Consider the following 21,368-nt stretch of genomic DNA (forward strand, 5'->3'; position numbering starts at 1 on the left):
GTATCCTTCACTAACAGCTGCTCTCATTGTACTGGACAACACTGGTCTTAGAGGTCGTGTGGTCTGTGTGGTACAATATTTCATTTTTTAGGATGATTTAGGGCTCATTATGGGGTTAGGGAGTGTAATTTGGGGTTGAGTGTAGCATGAGTTGTGTTAAAGGTGAAAGAATGAGTAGGAGTAGATGGCCAGCCAGCATACACGAAAGATTTGGCAATGTGACCCGAGATTAAAGACTACTGGCTTTTAAGCTGAACATCAAATCTGTTGCGTACACAGATTTGCAGATGTAATCACAGGTGCAGTGATGCAGAGTTGCTGGTTATAACAGTGCTTAACTCTGGACCAGATATGGAGTTTCTGGAGGTGCTGACGGAAGGTCTGGAGAGAGTGCTTCTGGTGAGAGGAGGAGGACGAGAGGTCATCACTATCTACTCCTGACCTATCAGAAACCACTCGGGTCACAGGTCACGACACTGCCTCGAAAGGAGACATTCCACCCCGACCACCGGGGGCACTGCAGCACCGACAGCAGCATCCAGCCGATCCTCAACATACAGTACATACAAACTGTGCCAATTAATGATGGAATTAAGAGGACTTTTATTGTGGAATTTGAGGACCACAGAAAGCAATAATAATTTGCCTGGCATTTCTGCGGAATGTATTGCCTTCCATGAGGACAGTAGCCTTTAAAGATTACATGCTATAATTCCCTCATGAATCCCTTATTGCCAAGGCAACTAAAGCTTGGGTCATTCACAAACCTATTTCTGCAATAGGAGACCATTAACAACTGCTTCTTTTACACATACATCCATCGAACATGAATTTTCTATGTCGACTGAGTCAGTATTTTTGTATTGTTTGCAGCAAAGAAATTATGGTGGGCTTTCCCTCATCAAGGATTAGCTTGCCAGATAGCACAGTCTTGGGTGGTCCGTATGAAGGCCTCTGTGTAGAGTGCCAATTTGAGTTCTTTTTTCACAACCTTTTTATGGTTGGTGGAATAAAAACGTTTGTATTTATTTTCTTATTTATTTTCTCAACCTTCCCCCGATGAGGATAAGATTTTTCGGATTGTAGATAATGAAATGCCAGTTGGGGTATTTCAACAGATGGCGCAGAGAGTGCTTGTAAATGTGGAGGCCAGAGATTGTATTGAAACATTATTTTACTGGATTATGATTTGTAATTGTTGAAAGAGAAGAGGTTTTAATTCATTGACAATTATACATTACATTTAATCTGCTATTTCTGTACAAAAGTCATTATTATAGGCATGAAGACTACTTACAGGGCCACCTGAACAGAGTAGCAGATGCACACATTTCCTTTTCTTGCCTGTAGACTGCAAGTGCTGTAAAGGCGAACAGTATTTATCTGAATTTAGCAATAAAATCATGATTAATTTCCCTATTCAACCAGAATTGAACTATCTTGACTTCAGATATATCAATGTGTTCATAAAATAAGATGGTAGAAAAACAGAAAACTCAAAGCATTATTTACTTAAGAGAAAGGCAAAATAAATACGATATAACCTATGAATACAGAATACAACATTCCTGAGATGACTGTAGGAGGCATTACAGTATATTAACATGTTACATACTGTTTCACTGTACACACTTGTGAGAAAATGTTACATGAATGTTAATTTTAAGATGAAATGGTCTTTCTATGAAGCAGTTTCATTGTGAAACCCAGGTTTGTGTGATGGACATCAAGGTCTGTGTCCTCAGAGAAATAAAGATAGTTTGTAAATGCCTCAGTATGACCTTGTGGCCTTGACTGTATCATTAAACAAACATAACACAGAGATATTTTTAGAATGAGATATGTAAAAAGAGTTAAAAGTGATTGTTACATGAAACTCAATGTAATATAGTATAAAGTGCGTGCAGAGCATTGTGTAAATATACAACTCCTTCAAGATCAAAATGACGAAAACTAAAAAATTTGGTAAAGTTCTTTGTAGGGAAGATCACATGTAAGCAAGTGACACAGTAAACACGTTAAAGCTAGGCTTGTCACTGTCGGAGAAACATGTTTGTAGTGGATAGTGTATTGTAATACAACACTAGTAGTACTACTAAATAGGTTCCGGTACTCATTTTGGGTGCAAGTACTGTTTATATTTAGGTGCAGGAGCTCCACTATATTTTTGAGCTAATATTCTATAAGAGTAAAACGAGCTCAAGCAGTAGAGAATTTGAGGTGCCGGTACTCAGCTCCAGTGGGCTCCTGCGCAAGTCAAGCACTGCTAGTTTAGTAACACTAAGGCCTAAATTCCTATCAGATCCGTGCTAGCCGAAATCCGGTTGTTTTGGCAGTGTCAAAGGTGGAACTGTGTTAGAACTGCTCCTTATGTTACATTATCGGGGACACTGTCATTGGATGCAATGAAACCACACCGACTTTATATCCATCCCATGCAGCCGCGTTAGAAATTCATGTAGCCACATTACAAGTTCTAACGCGTTTGTCTACATAGACTGATAAATCCCCCCCATCCAAATGAAAACATTTGGATTGCATTTCATAATATCTATTGTCGATAGAGCCTGCACTTTCTTTTGTCCTTTTGAACATCTAATGCGTAGGGATAATAAGGAAGGGAGTGGTTGGTGACACAAAAGAGCAGCCACACACTTATTTGTCAGCTCACACTGCAGCTACACCTCCAATACTGCCAAAACATCCACTATGGGGATATCGGTCAACACGGGTTACCACTGGATCTGATTGAATCAAGGCCATATTATAGTCTTAATGGTCCATCAGGACACAGAGGCAGGAGATTAGAATAACCATGGTCCAGACCAGACTCCTGGGGACCACCAGTTCACTGTGGCCCTTGGAGTACATCTGTTCCATCTTTGTCGTCTGGTGGTCAGGTCGCCTGAGTACCAGTCTGCAGGGGTTCTGAACCTCAGCCAAGTGGATCTGAGCTTCACTGGGGAGAGTTCCTTTCGCTTTCTGCCTGTCACGCTCCTGGGGAAGGGATAGAGGGGAGGGAGGGAGAGAGAGAAGTTTACACTGTATTATGATGCTGTGACAGTGATTCTACTGAACAAGAAAAAACAAGTGGGATTTTCCATGCACTATACAAGGCTCTTTTTCCAGTTCTCAGTTCCCTTCATACCACAAAGTACTCAGATGGACATTCAGTCCCAGACAGAGATGCCTTTCATTCCTGTCATTCCTTTGATGTTACTACTGCGGGTGTTTTTGATGGGCTTTGATACAATACTCACACTGTAGCAGTGAGCCTTTATAACCAGCAAAAACACCGCACTCTTGTTCCTTTAGCACTCACTTTCTCGACCTCCTTGAACACACGTAAGAAGTTGTGTCTGAGGACCCCGGACAACTCGTTCTCTGTCCAGTGTCTCTTCAGCAGCTCCTGGATCAGAGTGGGATACCTGGACACATCCTCTAATCCAAGAGGAAACCTTCAGACAGTAGAACATAAGGCTATTCAGGCTATGTATTACTCAAACCCTCAGGCCACTTAAAATGCAGCTGCTATCTGTTACCAGCCTACTTACAAAAAAGTGAGTCATTCTAATAGCATTCAAGCTGGAGCATAACATGGCTGTATTAATGAACTAACGCTGAATGTGCTGCTGTTACTCTGAGGTAAAAGTTCTTACTTAGAAGCTCCATCAAAGTCCCCTCCTATTCCTATTGACTCAGATCCAACCACCTTCCTAATGTGGGTAAAATGGTCTGCAAAAAGTAAGAGGAATATCAGAAGATAAGATAATCATAAGATAAATCATGTGTACACATGTTATTGATGTTCTTGATACTGGTCTTCTAAACAGGTCTTGATTGATAACAAGGCAGCCAATTTTGCGCTTAATTGTTTGATGCCAATAAACACTAGTCAAAGGCAACTGCTCACCAGCCACGATGGAGACATTGGCTTGGCCATGGCAAACCACAAACCCACTGTGCAGATTAACCATGATGAGTCCTCCGTTCTCCTTCTGAAACAACAACACCCAGAATAGAACATAAAAAACATTCCACACTTCCAGTGACCTTCCATCCATGTAGATACAGGGCCTTCAGAACGTATTCACACCCCTTGACGGTTTCCGCATTTTGTTGTGTTACAGCCCAAATTTAAAATGGATTAAATTGAGATTTTGTTTCACTGGCCTACACACAATACCCCATAATGTCAAAGTGGAATTATGTTTTTAGACAATTTTACAAATGAATAAAAAATGACAAGCTGAAATGTCTTGAGTCAATAAGTATTCAACCCTTTTATTATGGCAAGCCTAAATCATTTCAGGAGTAAAAATGTGCTTAATAAGTCACATTATGAGTTGCATGGACTCACTCGGATTGCAAAAATTGTGTTTAGCATTATTTTTGAATGACTATTTCATCTCTGTACAACACATACAATTATCTGTAAGGTCCCTCAGTCGAGCGGTGAATTTCGAACACAGATTCAACCACAAAGCCTCGCAAAGAAGGGCATCTATTGGTAGATAGGTTTTTAAAAAAGGCAGACATTAAATATCCCTTTGAGCATGCTGAAGTTATTAATTACATGTTGGATGGTGTATCAATACACCCAGTCACTACAAAGATACAGGCGTCCTTCCTAACTCAGTTGCCGGAGAGGAAGGAAAACACTCAGGGATTTCACCATGAGGCCAATGGTCACTTTAAAACAGTTACAGAGTTGAATGGTTGTGATAGGAGAAAACTGAGGATGGATCAACAACATTGTAGTTACTCCACAATACTAACCTATGTGACAGAGTGAAAAGAAGGAAGCATGTACAGAATAAAAATATTCTAAAACATGCATCCTGTTTGCAATAAGGCACTAAAGTAAAACAGCAAAAAATGTGGCAAAGAATACAAAGCGTTATGTTTGTGGCAAATCCAAAACAACACATCACTTAGTACCACTCTTCATATTTTCAAGCATGGTGGTAGCTGCATCATGTTATGGGTATGCTTGTCATCGGCAAGGACTAGGGAGTTTTTTGAATGAAAAGAAACGGAATAGAGCTAAGCACAGGCAAAGTCCTAGAGGAAAACTCAGTTCAGTCGGCTTTCCAACAGACATCGGGAGACAAATTCACCTTTCAGCAGGACAATAACCTGAAACACAAGGCCAAAATATACACTGGAGTTTCTTACCAAGACGACATTGAGTGTTCCTGAGTAGTCTGGTTACAGTGTTGACTTAAATCGGCTTGAAAATCTATGGCAAGACTTGAAAAGGGCTGTCTAGCAATGATCAACAACCAACTTGACAGAGTTTGAGGAATTTAAAAAATAATAATGTGCAAATATTTTACATGTGCAAAGCTCTTACCCAGAAAGACTTGCAGCTGTAATCGCTGCCAAAGGTGATTAAAAAATGTATTGATTCAGGGGTGTAAATACTTTTGTAAATTAGATATTTCTGGATTTCAGTTTCAATAAATTAGCAAACATTTCTAAAAACATGTTTTTCACTTTGTCATTATGGGGTATCGTGTGTAGATGGAAAAAATATACAGTACCAGTCAAGAGTTTGGACACCTACTCATTCAAGGGTTTTTCTTTATTTTTACTATTTTCTACATTGTGGAATAAAAGTGAAGACTTCAAAACTATGAAAAAATCATGTAGTAACCAAAAAGTGTTAAACAAATCCACCCTTTGCCTTGATGACAGCTTTGCACACTCTTGGCATTCTCTCAACCAGCTTCACCTGGAATGCTTTTCTAACAGTCTTGAAGGAGTTCCCACCTATGCTGAACACTTGTTGGCTGCTTTTCCATCACTCTGCGGTCCAACTCATCCCATACCATCTCAATTGGGTTGAGGTCGGATGATTGTGGAGGCCAGGTCATCTGATGCTGCATTCCATCACTCCCCTTACACAGCCAGGAGGTGTGTTGGGCCATTGTCCTGTTGAAAGTGCAAACCAGATGGGATAGCCTGTCGCTGCAGAATGTTGAATTCTAAATAAATCACTGACAGTGTCACCAGCAAAGCACCCCTACACCATCACACCTCCTCCTCCATGCTTCACGGGGGGAACCAAACATGTAGAGATCATCCGTTCACCTATTCTGCGTCTCTCAAAGACACGGCGGTTGGAACCAAAAATCTCAAATTTGGACTCATCAGACCAAAGGACAGATTTCCACCGGTCTAATGTCCATTGATCGTGTTTCTTGGCCCAAGCAAGTCTCTTCTTATTGGTGTCCTTTAGTAGTGGTTTCTTTGCAGAAATTTGACCATGAAGGCCTGATTCACGCAGTCTCCTCTGAACAGTTGATGTTGAGATGTGTCTGTTACTTGAACTCAGTGAAGCATTTATTTGGGCTGAAATTTCTGAGGCTGGTAACTCTAATGAACTTATCCTCTGCAGCAGAGGTAACTCTGGGTCTTCCATTCCTGTGGCGGTCCTCATGAGAGCCAGTTTCATCATTGCACTTGATAGTTTTTGTGACTGCACTTTTTCCGTATTGACTGACCTTCATGTCTTAAATTAATGATGGACTGTTGTTTCTCTTTGCTTATTTGAGCTGTTTTTGCCATATATGGACTTGGTCTTTTACCAAATAGGCCTATCTTTTGTAAACAACCCCTACCTTGTCACAACACAACTGATTAGCTCAAACGCATTAAGAAGGAAGAAATTCGAGAAAAGTACTTTTAACAAGGCACACCAGTTAATTTAAATGCATTCCAGGTGACTACCTCATGAAGCTGGTTGAGAGAATGCCAAGAGTGTGCAAAGCTGTCATCAAGGCAAAGGTTGGCTACTTTGAAGAATCTCAAATATTAAATATATTTTGATTTGTTTAACACTTTTTTGGTTACTACATGATTCCATATGTGTTATTTCATAGTTTTGATGTATTCACTATTATTCTACAATGTAGAAAATAGTACAAATAAAGAAAAACCCTTGAATGAGTAGGTGTGTGCAAACTCTTGACTGGTACTGTATGTTTAATCCATTTGAATTCAGGCTGTAACATAACAAAATGTAGAATAAGTCAAGGGGTATGAACACTGTCTGAAGGCACTGTAAAACAGGAAATGCAAATAAAGGACAAGTGGATTAAAGAAACATCAAAATATAATTCCAAAAGACTCTCCTGATAAGGAGTAAACACAGGCCACCCACAATGAGTGACCGTGCCGATGGTGGTTGAAAGGGAGGAGGGATGGAGGAGTGTTAGAGAGAGAGAGACAGACAGAGAGAGAGAGTTCTTGCCAGGGGTCTCACCAGTTCGCGGAGCAGGTCATCAGGAACATTGCGGCTGTGGTTACACACGGCATGGGCTGAGGAGTGGCTGAAAATAACTGGAGCCTTAGAGATCTGCAGTACTGCCCTGGCTGTGGCCCAGGAACTATGGGACAGGTCTACTATCATCCCCAATCTGTTCATCTCCTTCACCACATCCTGAGAGAGAAAGACAGAGAGAGAGAGAGGGAGGGAGGGAGGGAGGGAGGGAGGGAGGGAGGGAGGGAGGGAGAGAGAGAGAGAGAGAGAGAGAGAGAGAGAGAGAGAGAGAGAGAGAGAGAGAGAGAGAGAGAACAGAAAGATCATGTTACCACTTGCTGTGAGGTTTCCCAGTAATTATATATTACGTGCTCTATGTACGCCATTGGGCATATCTGCTGACAGTGAAAAACATACAACACTTTGCGCCAATTATCTACAAACAGTGAACACTTCAAACAGTAAAACGCTCAGTTGGGACTGGGGATCACATCAGTCTTACACAGCTCCCTAAAAATCGTCAAGGATCAAGAATGTTTGTGTACAACTGCTAGAGACTGTGAAGGAAAATGTTATGTTTGTGTATCAAATCAATGCTGCTTTTCTAATAACCATTTGGATGGGTTCATGTGGGTGACTGACTGATCGTGTATGGAGGAATCCTCTCTATCACTGAGAAGTAACTTGGCAGTACGCCCAGAACATTGCTCTGGGTGTTTCAGTTATTTCAGGTATTTCAGTTTCAAGGTCTCAACTTGAAGAGAGGAAGCCTCGTGAGGTATTGGTCCATCACATGCAGGAGCCAATGATGAATAATAAATCATGTAAATCATGCAAATATAACTGGTCTGTGTAGCAGTATATCAGAGGACTGAAGGGACCGCCCCGGCGGAGCTTCTGATCCACCTGCTCTGACTGTACAAAGTTTGTTCTAACCTCTCCAGCTTGTTGACTTCAGGTGTCCCTGAAGACGTTAGTGTGCCGAAATGTCATTACGCTCCAGTATGACGCCTGAAGTGACCAGCGTAGGCTACAAGTATTGGCTTGAACACAGACTTAGTGTTAAAGGTTCACCTTACCTTACCGAAGTCTGTTAGGCTGTCATTTTCTCTTTGATAGACATCATAAATTGTTGAGGAGGACTCAGCCCTGAAGCAATAAAAAAATACTGTGTTATAGCCCAGTAGCAAGAACCTAAGATGTCAAACCAAAATATAACAAATATTGTGCATGAGTCTGTAAGTTTTGCACAAGTACAGTGAAATGCCTTTCTTGCAAACTCAAAACCCAACAATGCAATAATCAATGCCAATGTTTTAAAAAAACAAAAAAACACAAGAAATAAGAATAAGAAATATGAAATACACAATAAAGTAAATAAGTAAGCATACTATATACTGTACAATAAATACTTAAAAAGTAATATCCAATACCATACTTCCATGTGCAGGGATACTGGAGTGATAGAGGTAGATATGTATAGGGGTAAGGGCGCTAGGCAGCAGGATATAAGTTAAACAGAGTAGCAGCAGCTTGCATGTGAGTGAGTGTGCAGGTGTGTAGAGTCAGTATATATGTATATGTTAGTGAGAAAATTATGGAGTGAGTGTTTGTGTGTGTGTGTTGGAGTGACAGTGTGTGTGAGTGTGTAGGGCTCTGTGAGAGCAAAAATATGAAAAAAAAAGGTAAATAAAGATACAAGGTAAACTCAGTCCGTGTAGCTATTTATCAGTTGTATTGCTTGGGGATAGAAGCTTATGTTGTCTACCCTCACCAACTGGGGTCGGCCCGTCAGGAAGTCCATGATCCAGTTGCAGAAGGAGGTTTTCAGACCCAGAGTCATATGCTTGTTGGCGAGATTGGAGGGGATAATGGTGTTGAACGCTGAGCTGTAGTCAATGAACAGCATTCTCACATAGGTATTCCTATTCCTATCGACTATAGCTCAGCATATAACACCATAGTACCCTCCAAACTCGTCATTAAGCTCGAGACCTGTGCAACTGGGTCCTGGACTTCCTGACGGGCCGCCCCCAGGTGGTGAGGGTAGGTAACAACATCTCCACCCTGCTGATCCTCAACACTATACAAGGGTGCGTTCTCAGCCCTCTCCTGTACTCCCTGTTCACCCACGACTGCGTGGCCATGCACGCCTCCAACTCAATCATCAAGTTTGCAGACGACACTACAGTGATAGGCTTGATTACCAACAACGACGAGACGGCCTACAGGGAGGAGGTGAGGGCCCTCGGAGTGTGGTGTCAGGAAAATAACCTCACACTCAATGTCAACAAAACAAAGGAGATGATCGTGGACTTCAGGAAACAGCAGAGGGAGCAGCCCCCTATCCACATCGACGGGACAGTAGTGGAGAGGGTGGAAGGTTTTAAGTTCCTCGGCAACCTCAGGAGGCTGAAGAAATTCGGCTTGTCACCAAAAACACTCACAAACTTCTACAGATGCACAATCGAGAGCATCCTGTCGGGCTGTATTACCGCCTGGTACGGCAACTGCTCTGCCCATAACCGTAAGGCTCTCCAGAGGGTAGTGAGGTCTGCACAACGCATCACCGGGGGAAAACTACCTGCCCTCCAGGACATCTACACCACCCGATGTCACAGGAAGGCCAAAAAGATCATCAAGGACAACAACCACCCGAGCCACTGCCTGTTCACCCCGCTATCATCCAGAAGGCGAGGTCAGTACAGGTGCATCAAAGCAGGGACCGAGAGACTGAAAAACCGCTTCTATCTCAAGGCCATCAGACTGTTAAACAGGCATCACTAACATTGAGTGGCTGCTGCCACTTTATATAATGTTTACATACCCTACATTACTCATCTAATATGTATATACTGTACTCTATACCATCTACTGCATCTTGCCTATGCCGTTCGGCCATCACTCATTCATATATTTTTATGTACATATTCTTATTCATTCCTTTACACTTGTGTGTATAAGGTAGTTGTTGTGAAATTGTTAGGTTAGATTACTTGTTAGATATTACTGCATGGTCGGAACTAGAAGCGCAAGCATTTCGCTACACTCACATTAACATCTGCTAACCATGTGTATGTGACAAATAACATTTGATTTGATTTGATTGTGTGGAGAGCAATAGAGATTGCATCGTCTATGGATTTGTTTGGGCGGTATGCAAATTGGAGTGGGTCTAGGGTGGCTGGGATGGTAGATATAATGTGTGCCATAAACAGTCTCTCAAAGCACTTAATGATTACAGAAGTGAGTGCTACAAGGCGGTAATCATTGTGGCATGAAGCCTTAGAGTTCTTAGGTACAGGAATGATTGTGGTCATCTCAAAACGTGGGGATTACAGACTGGGACAAGGAGAGGTTGGAAACTACTGTGAATATGCCTGCCAGCTGTTCTGCACATGCTCTGAGAACGCGCCCTGGAATAACATCGAGGCGCGTGGCCTTGCGGGTGTTGACCTGATTAAAGACTCTTCTGACGTCGACCTAGGAGAGCGAGATCACCCAGTCCTCTGGGTCGGTGACGGCCCTCACCCCCGGCTCGATGTTGTTGCTGACAAAGCGTGCATAAAATGCATTGAGTTCGTCTGGTAGAAAGGAATCGTTGGGCAGATCACGGTTGGTCTTCCTTTGTAATCCGTAATGGACTGTAGCCCCTGCCACATGCAGCGGGCGTCAGAGCCTGTTTAATATGATTCCACCTTATTCCTATATTGTCCTTTTGCTCGTTTGATGACTGCGAGGAAGTCATAAGTGTGTGTGTGTGTGTGTGTGTGTGTGTGTGTGTGTGTGTGTGTGTGTGCGTGCGTGCGTGCGTGCGTGCGTGCGTGCGTGCGTGCGTGCGTGCGTGCGTGCGTGCGTGTGCTCACCAAGGCGTGTTGCAGGTGTGTGTGAGGGCCATGGAGCGAACCCCCAGCTGGTAAAACATACGCAGGGTTGGCAGGCTGCTGTCTATTGAATGACCTCCCTCAATGCTGATCAGACACGCTATCCTCTTAGTGTCATTTAGTTCTGTTGAATACACACACATGATACACACACACACATCATCATCATCATCATCATCATCATTATCATCATACTACTGTAATTTGGGCAGAAATATGTTTTTACCAGGCATCAACCCACTTAGGCACCCACGCATTTCCATATATTGGTGGAAAGATCCATTTGGAAAACCCATAAAATTACTTCAGAGAGCGTAAATTATGGGCCAGAAGACCAACTGGCAAGTGTCTCCTTGCCCAGTCTGTAAGCCCAACATGTTTGAAGCCCAACATGTTTGAAGCCCAACATGTTTGAAGCTGCCCACCATTGTTCCTGTTCCTAAGAACTCCAAGGTAACCTGCCTAAATGACTATAATCCAGTAGCACTCGCATCTGTAATTATGAAGTGCATTGAAAGGCTGGTCATGACACACATCAACACCATCATCCCAGACATCCGGGACCCACTCCAACAGATGATGCAATCTCAATTAAACTTCACACTGCTCTCTCCCACCTGGACAAGAGGGGAAATAACTATGAGAGAATACTGTTGATAGACTACAGCTCAGCGTTCAACACCATAATCCCCTCCAAGCTCATCACGAAGCTCGGGACCCTGGGACTGAACACCTCCCTCTGCAACTGGATCCTGGACTTCCTGACAGGCCGCCCCCCAGGTGGTGAGGGTAGGCAACAACACCTCCGCCATGCTGACCCTCAACACAGGGGCCCCTCAGGGGTGTGTGATTAGTCCCCTCCTGTACTCCCTGTTCACCCACGACTACGTGGCCACGCACGACTCCAAAACCATCATCAAGTTTGCTGACAACGCGACGGTAGTAGGCCTGATTACCGACGGAAATGAGACAGTCTACTGGGAGGAGATCAGAGACAACAGCCTCTCCCTCAATGTCAGTAAGGAACTGATTGTGGACTACAGGAAAAAGGGGGAGAGCACGCCCCCATCCACATCGATGAGGCTGTAGTGGAGCAGGTCGGGAGCTTCAAGTTCCTTGGCATCCACATCACTACGGACTTAACATGGTACACACACACACCCACCTCTTCCCCCTCAGGAGGCTGAAAAGATTTGGTATGTGCCCTCGGATCCTCAAAAAGTTCTACAGCTGCACCATTGAGAGCATCTTGACTGGCTGCATCATCACTTGGTATGGCAAAGGCAAAGCACCACAGAGGGGGAAAAAATACTAAAATCACCAGGAATTCAGAAAGAAATATATAATAACTTAAGAAATCTGTTCCCAAGTATTCCCACAAATAAAAAAAGAAACATGATCATGTCTCAATGTAATCAAAGTATGAAACTATTGTTATTTTCAAATGCTATCTCTTATTGGGCCTATTTGTGGTCCATTTGCAGTGTACAAATTATTATAACTATGTTACGGGCCAACAACCATTCTCACCTAAAAAATCGGCCCGCGGCTGAATCTACTTGCCTACCCCTGGTATATTGTACCTTTGGCAGATGTAACTAGCTCCAGTTCTGGGTTCTCTGTACACATACGGTTGATCACATCTATCTGTTCCAGTGTGAGCCTCACAGCATCCTTCGCCTGGGCGCCACACAACACGTAGGCTGCAAACACCTGATCAGATGAGTGGTGTTTGAGACAAAGCAGATGGGGCAGAGACAAAGCAGATGGGGCAGAGACAAAGCAGATGGGGCAGAGACAAAGCAGGGGGTCAGAGAGCAACACTTGAGTTAGAAGGGTATTATGGCTTTAGTACAACTCAGTGTGCACATGCACGGACACACATACACACTCACACACAAACACAAACATGCACACGCATACACACGCACACACAAACACACACACACACACACTTAGGCTACTATTAACCATATATTAACCTACCTGAGCGCCGACATGTCCCGTTGTGAGTCTGTTGATGTCCGTGGCCACTTTGCTGATGTTGTGCAGGTCAACCTGACTCAGTCTGTTGTCGTGGAGAATCCTCAGCATCAAAGCTAGGTCATTATGTCTAGGAGAGAGAGAGATGAGGCAGTCAGATGTAATAGAGGCGAGGGACTCAAGGTGGAGCTGGAAGGAGACATTTTTATATATCAAATTACTCAGTATGAGATGATAATTATTTGTATTTGGAACCACACTTGTTTTGGATACTTGGTGGTGAAGTTCTAAAAGTTTACTGTTGAAAATCCATGAGCTATTCATATTTTAGGCTGCATATGGTATGGCAAAAAATGTCTATGTATCTCTGAACAGACAGATATATCATCAACCAATAATAAGGGATACTGTAGGATAAACTTGTCTCTATTTTAGGAAAACCAGAATAACTAAGACAACTTTCCTCTGTTACTTACCCATCAATCAAAGGATATTTTGTCATCAAGCCAAATGCACTTCCTGTTGTAGGATCTCCCGATGTCATCCCACAGAGAAAACACAGCATCAAGTTCGTCCCCAGGTTGAGAAAATCACCTCTATGGAGTATCCGCGATATCATACTCTATAAATAAAATAATTTTAAGACGTGGTAACTTCAATTAGTTCAGTACTTTTAACTTTTGCTACCACTTTAAACAAACTACAATCTATAAACACTCTATCAAATGAAATCAAATTGTATTAGTCACATGTGCCGAATACAACAGGTGTAGACCTTACAGTGAAATGCTTACTTACAAGCCCTAAAACAACAATGCAGTTTAAGAAGATGTATTTTTTTTTTTTTAAGAAAAATAACAAATAATTAAAGAGCAACAATAAAATAACAGTAGTGAGGCTATATACAGGGGGTACCGGTACAGAGTCAATGTGCGGGGGCACAGTAGAGTTAATTGAGGTAATATATACAGTACCAGTCAAAAGTTTGGACACACCTATTCATTCAAGGGTCTTTCTTTATTTGTACTATTTTCTACATTGTAGAATAACAGTGAAGACATCAAAACTATGTAAATATATTTTATATTTCAGATTCTTCAAAGTAGCCACCCCTTGCCTTGATGACAGCTTTGCACACTCTTGGCATTCTCTCAACCAGCTTCACATGGAATGCTTTTCCAACCATCTTGAAGGAGTTCCCACATATGCTGAGCACTTGTTGGCTGCTTTTCCTTCACTCTGCGGTCCAACTCATCCCAAACCATCTCAATTGGGTTGAGGTCGGGTGATTGTGGAGGCCAGGTCATCTGATGCAGCACTTCACCCCTTTCCTACCTTGGTCAAATAGCCCTTACACAGCCTGGAGGTGTGTTAGGTCATTGTCCTGTTGAAAAACAAATGATAGCCCCACTAAGCGCAAACCAGATGGGATGGTGTATCGCTGCAGAATGCTCTGGTAGCCATGCTGGTTAAGTGTGCCTTGAATTCTACATAAATCACAGACAGTGTCACCAGCAAAGCACCCCCACACCATCACACCTCCTCCTTAATGCTTCACGGTGGGACCCACACATGTAAAGATCATCTGTTCACCTACTCTGCATCTCACAAAGACATTCCAAGAGTGTGCAAAGCTGTCATCAAGGCAAAGGATGGCTACTTTGAAGAATCTCAAATATAAAATATATTTTGAATTGTTTAACACTTTTTTGGTTACTACATGATTCCATATGTGTTATTTCATAGTTTTGATGTCTGCACTATTATTGTGCAATGTAGAAAATAGTAAAAATAAAGAAAAACCCTGGAATGAGTAGGTGTGTCCAAACTTTTGACTGGTACTGTACATGTAGGTAGAGGTAAAGTAACTATGCATAGATAACAAACAGAGAGTAGCAGCAGCGTAAAAATGAAAATTGTCCGGTTAGCCATTTGATTAGCTGTTCAGGAGTCTTATGACTTGGGGGTGGAAGCTGTTAGGACGTCTTTTGGACCTAGACTTGGTGCTCCTGTACTGCTTGCCGTGCGGTAGCAGAGAGAACAGTCTATGACTTGGGTGGCTGGAGTCTTTGGCAATTTTTAGGGCCTTACCTGGTATAGAGGTATAGAGGTCATGGGTGGCAGGAAGCTTGGCCCCAGTGATGTACTGGGCCGTACGCATTACCCTCTGTAGTGCCTTGTGGTCGGAGGCCGAGCAGTTGCCATACAAGGCAGTGATGTAACCAGTCAGGATGCTCTCGATGGTGCAGCTGTAGAATCTTTTGAGGATATTTTCATTCTCCTGAGGGGGAATAGGCATTGTCGTGCCCTCTTCACAACTTTTTTGGTGTGTTTGGACCATGATGTGGACACCAAGGAACTTGAAGCTCTCAACCTGCTTCACCACAGCCCCGTCAATGAGAATGGGGGTGTGCTCAGCCCTCCTTTTCCTGTAGTCCACAACCATCTCCTTTGTCTTGATCACGTTGAGGGAGAGGTTGTTATCCTGGCACCACACTCCCAGGACTCTGACCTGCTCCCTATAGGATGTCTCATCGTTGTTGGTTATCAGGACCAGGACCATCAGGACCACCACTGTTGTGTCATTGGCAAACTTAATGATGGTGTTGGAGTCGTGCTTGGCCATGCAGTCATGCGTGAACAGGGAAAACAGGAGGGGACTGAGCACACAACCTTGTGGGGCCCAGTGTTGAGGATCAGCGTGGCAGATGTGTTGTTACCTACCCTTACCACCTGAGGGCGGCCCATCAGGAAGTTCAGGATCCAGTTGCAGAGGAAGGTGTTTAGTCCCAGGGTCCTTAGCTTAGTGATGAGCTTTGAGGGCACTATGGCGTTGAACGCTGAGCTGTAGTCAATGAATAGCATTCTCACGTAGGTGTTCCTTTTGTCCAGGTGGGAAAGGGCAGTGTGGAGAGCAATAGAGATTGCGTCATCTGTGGATCTGTTGGGGTGGTATGCAAATTGGAGTGGTTCTAGGGTTTCTGGGATAATGGTGTTCATGTGATCCATGACCAGCCTTTCAAAGCACTTCATGGCTAAAGACGTGAGTGCTACGGGTCGGTAGTCATTTAGGCAGGTCACCTTTCTGTTCTTGAGCACAGGAACTATGGTGGTCTCCTTGAAACATGTTGGTATTACAGACTCGGTCACGGACAGGTTGAAAATGTCAGTGAAGGCCTCCCGGGTGGCGCAGTGGTCTAGAGCACTGCATCGCAGTGCTATGCTGCGCCACCAGAGTCTGGGTTCGCGCCCAGGCTCTGTCGCAGCCGGCCGCGACCGGGAGGTCCGTGGGGCGACGCACAATTGGCTTAGCGTCGTCCGGGTTAGGGAGGGTTTGGCCGGTAGGGATATCCTTGTCTCATCGCGCTCCAGCGACTCCTGTGGCGGGCCGGGCGCAGTGCGCGCTAACCGAGGGGGCGGGTGCACGGTGTTTCCTCCGACACATTGGTGCGGCTGGCTTCCGGGTTGGAGGCGCGCTGTGTTAAGAAGCAGTGCGGCTAGGTTGGGTTGTGCTTCGGAGGACGCATGACTTTCGACCTTCGTCTCTCCCGAGCCCGTACGGGAGTTGTAGCGATGAGACAAGATAGTAATTACTAGCGATTGGATACCACGAAAAATTGGGGAGAAAAGGGGATAAAATTAAAAAAAAAAAAAAAAAAAAAAAAAAAGTTTGTCAGTGCATGCTCTGAGTACACGTCCTGGTAATCTGTCTGGCCCTGCGGCCTTGTGAATGTTGACCTGTTTAAAGGTCTTACTCACATCGGCTCCAGAGAGCGTGATCCCACAGTCGTCCGGAACAGCTGGTGCTCTCATGCATGATTCAGTGTTGCTTTCCTCGAAGCAAGCATAGAAGTCATTTAGCTCATCTGTTAGGCTTGTGTCACTGGGAAGCTCGCGGCTGTGCTTCCCTTTGTAGTCCGTAATAGTTTGCAAGCCCTGCCACATCCGACATCCGACGAACGACGGAGACGGTGTAGTACAATTCAATCTTAGTCCTGTATAGATGCTTTGCCTGTTTGATGGTTCATCAGAGGGCATAGCAGGATTTCTTATAAGCGTCCGGGTTAGAGTCCCGCTCCTTGAAAGCGGCAGCTCAGTGCGGGTGTTGCCTGTAATCCATGGCTTCTGGTTGGGGTATGTATATACGGTCACTGTTGGGACGACATCATCGATGCACTTATTGATGAATCCAGTGACGGATGTTGTGTACTCCTCAATGCCATCGGATGAATCCCGGAACATATTTCATTCTGTCCTAGCAAAACTGTCCTGTAGCTTAGCATCTGCGTCATCTGACAACTTCCGTATTGAGCGAGTCACTGGTACTTCCTGCTTTAGTTTTTGCTTGTAAGCAGGAATCAGGAGGATAGAGTTATGGTCAGATTTGCCAAATGGAGGGCGAGGGAGAGCTTTGTACGCATCCTTGTGTGTGGAGTAAAGGTGGTCTAGAGTTTTTTTCCCTCTGTTTGCACATGTAACATGCTGGTAGAAATGAGGTAAAACGGATTTAAGTTTCCCTGCATTAAAGTCCCCGGCCACTAGGAGCGCCGTCTCATGATGAGCATTTTCTTGCTTTATTATGGCCTTATACAGCTCGTTGAGTGTGGTCTTAATGTCAGCATCAGTTTGTGGTGGTAAATAGACAGCTACAAAAAATATAGATGAAAACTCTCTTGGTAAATTGTGTGGTCTACAGCTTATCATGAGATACTCTACCTCAGGTGAGCAAAACCTCAAGACTTCCTTAATATTAGATTTCGTGCACCAGCTGTTATTTACATATTGACACAGACCGTCACCCCTTTTCTTACCAGAGGAAGCTGTAATATCTTGCCGATGCACGGAAAACCCAGCCAGCTGTATGTTATCCATGTCGTCGTTCAGCCACAACTCGGTGAAACATAAGATATTACAGTTTTTAATGTCCCATTGGTAGGTTAGTCTTGATCGGTGCTCATCCATTTTATTATCCTATGATTGCACGTTGGCTAATAGGGCTGATGGTAGAGGCGGATTACCCACTTGCCGTCGAATCCTTACAAGGCACCACGACCTACGCCCCCGATATCTCTGTCTCTTCTTCATGCGAGTGATGGGGATTTGGGCCTTGTCCGGTGTCTGAAGTAAATCATTGGCGTCCGACTCCTTAAAGTAAAAATCTTCAACCAGTACGAGGTGTTGCATCTTGGAAATGTGCATCTGGACTCTGAACACCGTACCCACCGACTCAGGTCAGAATGTTATCGTCATCCGAAGAGAGAAGACGCATGTTTCGGAGAACTTTGTATTGTTGACGGGAACAGGAATGTCTGAATGTTGTGCCAAGTAATTGGTTTCTCTCTTTCCAAGAGGTGAATGTTTAAGTTTATATTTATAGTGATGCTATGTTTATAGCCCTTTATAGACATGTTGTATGTGTAATGCCATTTCCATTTATTTTGCATAGTTATAACCCTTAACTAATACTGTTTACATGTGTGCAAATCTTTGTCTTATAGAACCACAACAATAAGATTCCACGTCAATCAGATTACGAAAACCATATAAACCTCTTCAAATGGAAACAGCTGTGTCTGCGTGTGTGTGTATGGTGGTGACTGTCAAGAGTACTGTGATGGGCCTCAAAATCAGGTTCTAACTGGACAGCACCATAGAGGACAGAACCGAACCAATCTGTTGGGTGAGGGCATTCACAGCCGACCGCTCAGACGGGTGAGGGCATACCAGCCAACCGTTTTAACTTGGTCCTTCTAGACAGATTTAAAAAAAAGATTTAAAATTTTTTTTTTTTAACCTTTATTCAACTAGGCAAGTCAGTTAAGAACAAATTCTTATTTACAATGATAGCCTACCCCGGCCAATCCCGAACGACGCTTGGCCAATTGTGTGCCGCTCCCTATGGGACTCCCAATCACGGCCGGTTGTGATACGGCCTGGAATCAAACCAGGGTCTGTAGTGACGCATCTAGCACTGAGATGCAGTGCCTTAGACCGCTGCGCCACTCGGGAGCCCATTATGGATTTAGTGACCAACAGTTTTTTACATGGTCTGTAATTTCTCCGGATTTAGCGACCAATAGATTTTACAATATGTACAGATTGATTCTTGAAGAATATCATTTATAGAATGCCTCATGAGTTTAGTTCAACTGTCGTACCCCATCAGAACCCAAAATATAAGCCTGTTGTACTCCAATGTTTGTAAATAGAGTAAATGTAAACAAACACTATATAGCCTCAAAACATGGTTAAAACTACATGGTAAACTGGGTGGTTCGAGCCCTGAATGCTGATTGGCTGACAGCCGTGGTATATCAGACACGGTATGACAAAACACTTATTTTTACTGCTCTAATTACGTTGATAACCAGTTTATAATAGCAATAAGGCACCTCAGGGTTTATGGTATATGGCCAATACACCATGGCACTCTACATTATCCAGGCACTCTGCATTGCGTTGTGCTTAAAAACAGCCCTTAGCCATGGTATATTGGCCATATACCACACCCCTCGTGCCTTATTGTTTAAGTATAATGTTGATTTCATGGATGGTCAGTCCTTGCATACATAGCTGTCTATGAATAAGAGAGTGGTTACATTTCTCCAGCTGTATCCCTCAGCTTTTTACTGCAACATAGGCGGGATGACGGCTTAGTTATTATTTATTCTGCTGACTTTCGCTTCAGGAATGGTTTCTTAAACATCTATAGGCCTATTGGCTTAATAACGGGTTTATGAAGGCTTAATTAATCCTTAAAAATTGTAGTTCGTTTAAAGTTGAACATAACATATATTTATTAAAGTAACTTTTACAGTAAATGGGTCAACAGTTTTAACGAGTGAACGTAAACATTAGGCAACTATAACTATTATGCAAATAGGCCTACAAATAACGGAAATTCTATAAAAAAAACATAATATTTCAGTAATTCCAGGCAACATAATTATTTAAACAGTAAAGTATTTTTAGCATCACAAAACTCACTGTGCAAGTTGTTCGAACAACTGGTCGGGTTTTTACAACGAATGATGCATAAATCCGAACATCACAATTCAATAATGCGAACTTTCTAGCTCCCTCCGCCCAGATGTAGGCTACGTGAGTAACTGAAATACATTGTACTGTAACGCATAGAATAGATCGTGTACATTACGCAGTGCGGTCATAGAGATGGGATTACTGCCATCTACTGTCCAATCTAACTAATAACACTATGGGCCAGTTTTCCAGAGACAGATTAGCCTAAACATAGACCTAGAAATAAAAATGATTTAAATGGAAATCCCCATTGGTCATGTTTTTAGTCCAGCTGTGTCCAGGAGGCCAGCCATTTAAAGGGGCAATCTGCAGTTGCCACATACATTTTGGTGTACATATAAATTAATATGTACCCATTGATTTAAAAAATAATATATAATGTATGCTTCATGAGCTTAATTCAACTGTCATACCCCATCAGAACCCAAAATATAAGCTTGCTTTACACCAATGTCTGTAAACATTGTAAATGTAAAACACTGTATAGCCTCAAAACATGCTTAAAACTATAATTTTCATATATTGCATCCACAGCTGTCTATGAATTTGAGAGTGGTTACATTTATCTAGGCCCATCCTTGAGCTTTATACCGGAACAGAGGGGGGCGACCACTTTGTTATTGTTTCAACTAAGGATTGCCCCTTTAAGTATTGTACTCATAGCCTAATCTCAGAAATCCCAGACCTAGCTGTGTGTGTATGCTGGAACACTGAGGGTATTTGATCAATGCCCTGGGACTGCCCCGGGTAAACCGGGTTAGCGTTGATTGCATTAGTTTTGGAACCGGCTGCCTCCCGGGCGTGAGCCAGGTGCTCCATTTTGGCCGACGGCAGAGTCGGCTCAAAACAAAAGTGGCCATAGGTTAAGCAATGTGGAGTACATTTTAGGACTCTGTTTTCACATGCAAAAAGTATTGCTTTTGATAAAAAAAACACTTTATATGCATTCCCAATGAAAAAGTTAGAAAATGCAAAAAAATTGGTTAAAGAAAATGTAGGTTTCTGAACGATGCATCATGCTGCCTTGTTGACATGAGCGGAGCAGATTACTGTTCCATTTGAGAAGCGTGCTCCTCCCTCGATGCATTGCCCGGTGCACTGCGGTTCAGCTGAATCAAACTCCCTCAGTGGTAACATTGTGGGAGGCAACCCATCTGTCTAGAAAGAGATTACTCAATATCCATAGCAGTGGT

The 21,368-nt window shown here is 43.3% G+C and overlaps 2 protein-coding genes across 3 annotated transcripts in view; one reads left to right on the forward strand and one right to left on the reverse strand.

Annotated features, from left to right (window-relative positions):
* The window catches only part of LOC139563278 (solute carrier family 12 member 4-like), a 63,804-nt gene extending 62,027 nt beyond the window's left edge, over window positions 1–1,777 (forward strand). For both annotated transcript variants that reach the window (XM_071381821.1, XM_071381822.1), the window contains exon 24: window positions 350–1,777. In XM_071381821.1, the coding sequence (XP_071237922.1) occupies window positions 350–441 (92 nt within the window). In that variant the 3' untranslated portion in view covers window positions 442–1,777. The remainder of the gene's footprint in view (window positions 1–349) is intronic.
* On the reverse strand, window positions 1,487–21,312 carry LOC139563280 (dipeptidase 2-like). The gene is made up of 11 exons (XM_071381826.1): window positions 20,122–21,312; window positions 13,611–13,756; window positions 13,138–13,264; window positions 12,735–12,864; window positions 11,134–11,275; window positions 8,347–8,416; window positions 7,271–7,447; window positions 3,914–3,998; window positions 3,660–3,735; window positions 3,323–3,458; window positions 1,487–2,997 (listed from the first exon to the last, which is right to left on the reverse strand). Exons 2-11 carry the CDS (start codon window positions 13,751–13,753, stop codon window positions 2,773–2,775), a joined length of 1,311 nt encoding a protein of 436 aa, XP_071237927.1. The 5' UTR covers window positions 13,754–13,756; window positions 20,122–21,312; the 3' UTR covers window positions 1,487–2,772.
* Between the last annotated feature and the right edge of the window lie 56 nt (window positions 21,313–21,368).

This window comes from Salvelinus alpinus, chromosome 33 (genome assembly GCF_045679555.1).
Source record: "Salvelinus alpinus chromosome 33, SLU_Salpinus.1, whole genome shotgun sequence".
Lineage (NCBI taxonomy): Eukaryota > Metazoa > Chordata > Actinopteri > Salmoniformes > Salmonidae > Salvelinus > Salvelinus alpinus.

Excerpts from the sequence above, each read along its gene's own strand:
- LOC139563280 (XM_071381826.1), bottom strand. The coding sequence starts at position 13,753 with ATGATATCGCGGATACTCCATAGAGGTGATTTTCTCAACCTGGGGACG. Across the intron at positions 11,276-12,734 it reads GCTAGTTACATCTGCCAAAG|AACTAAATGACACTAAGAGG; the intron begins GTACAATATACC and ends TGTATTCAACAG. Across the intron at positions 2,998-3,322 it reads TGTTCAAGGAGGTCGAGAAA|GAGCGTGACAGGCAGAAAGC; the intron begins GTGAGTGCTAAA and ends TCCCTTCCCCAG.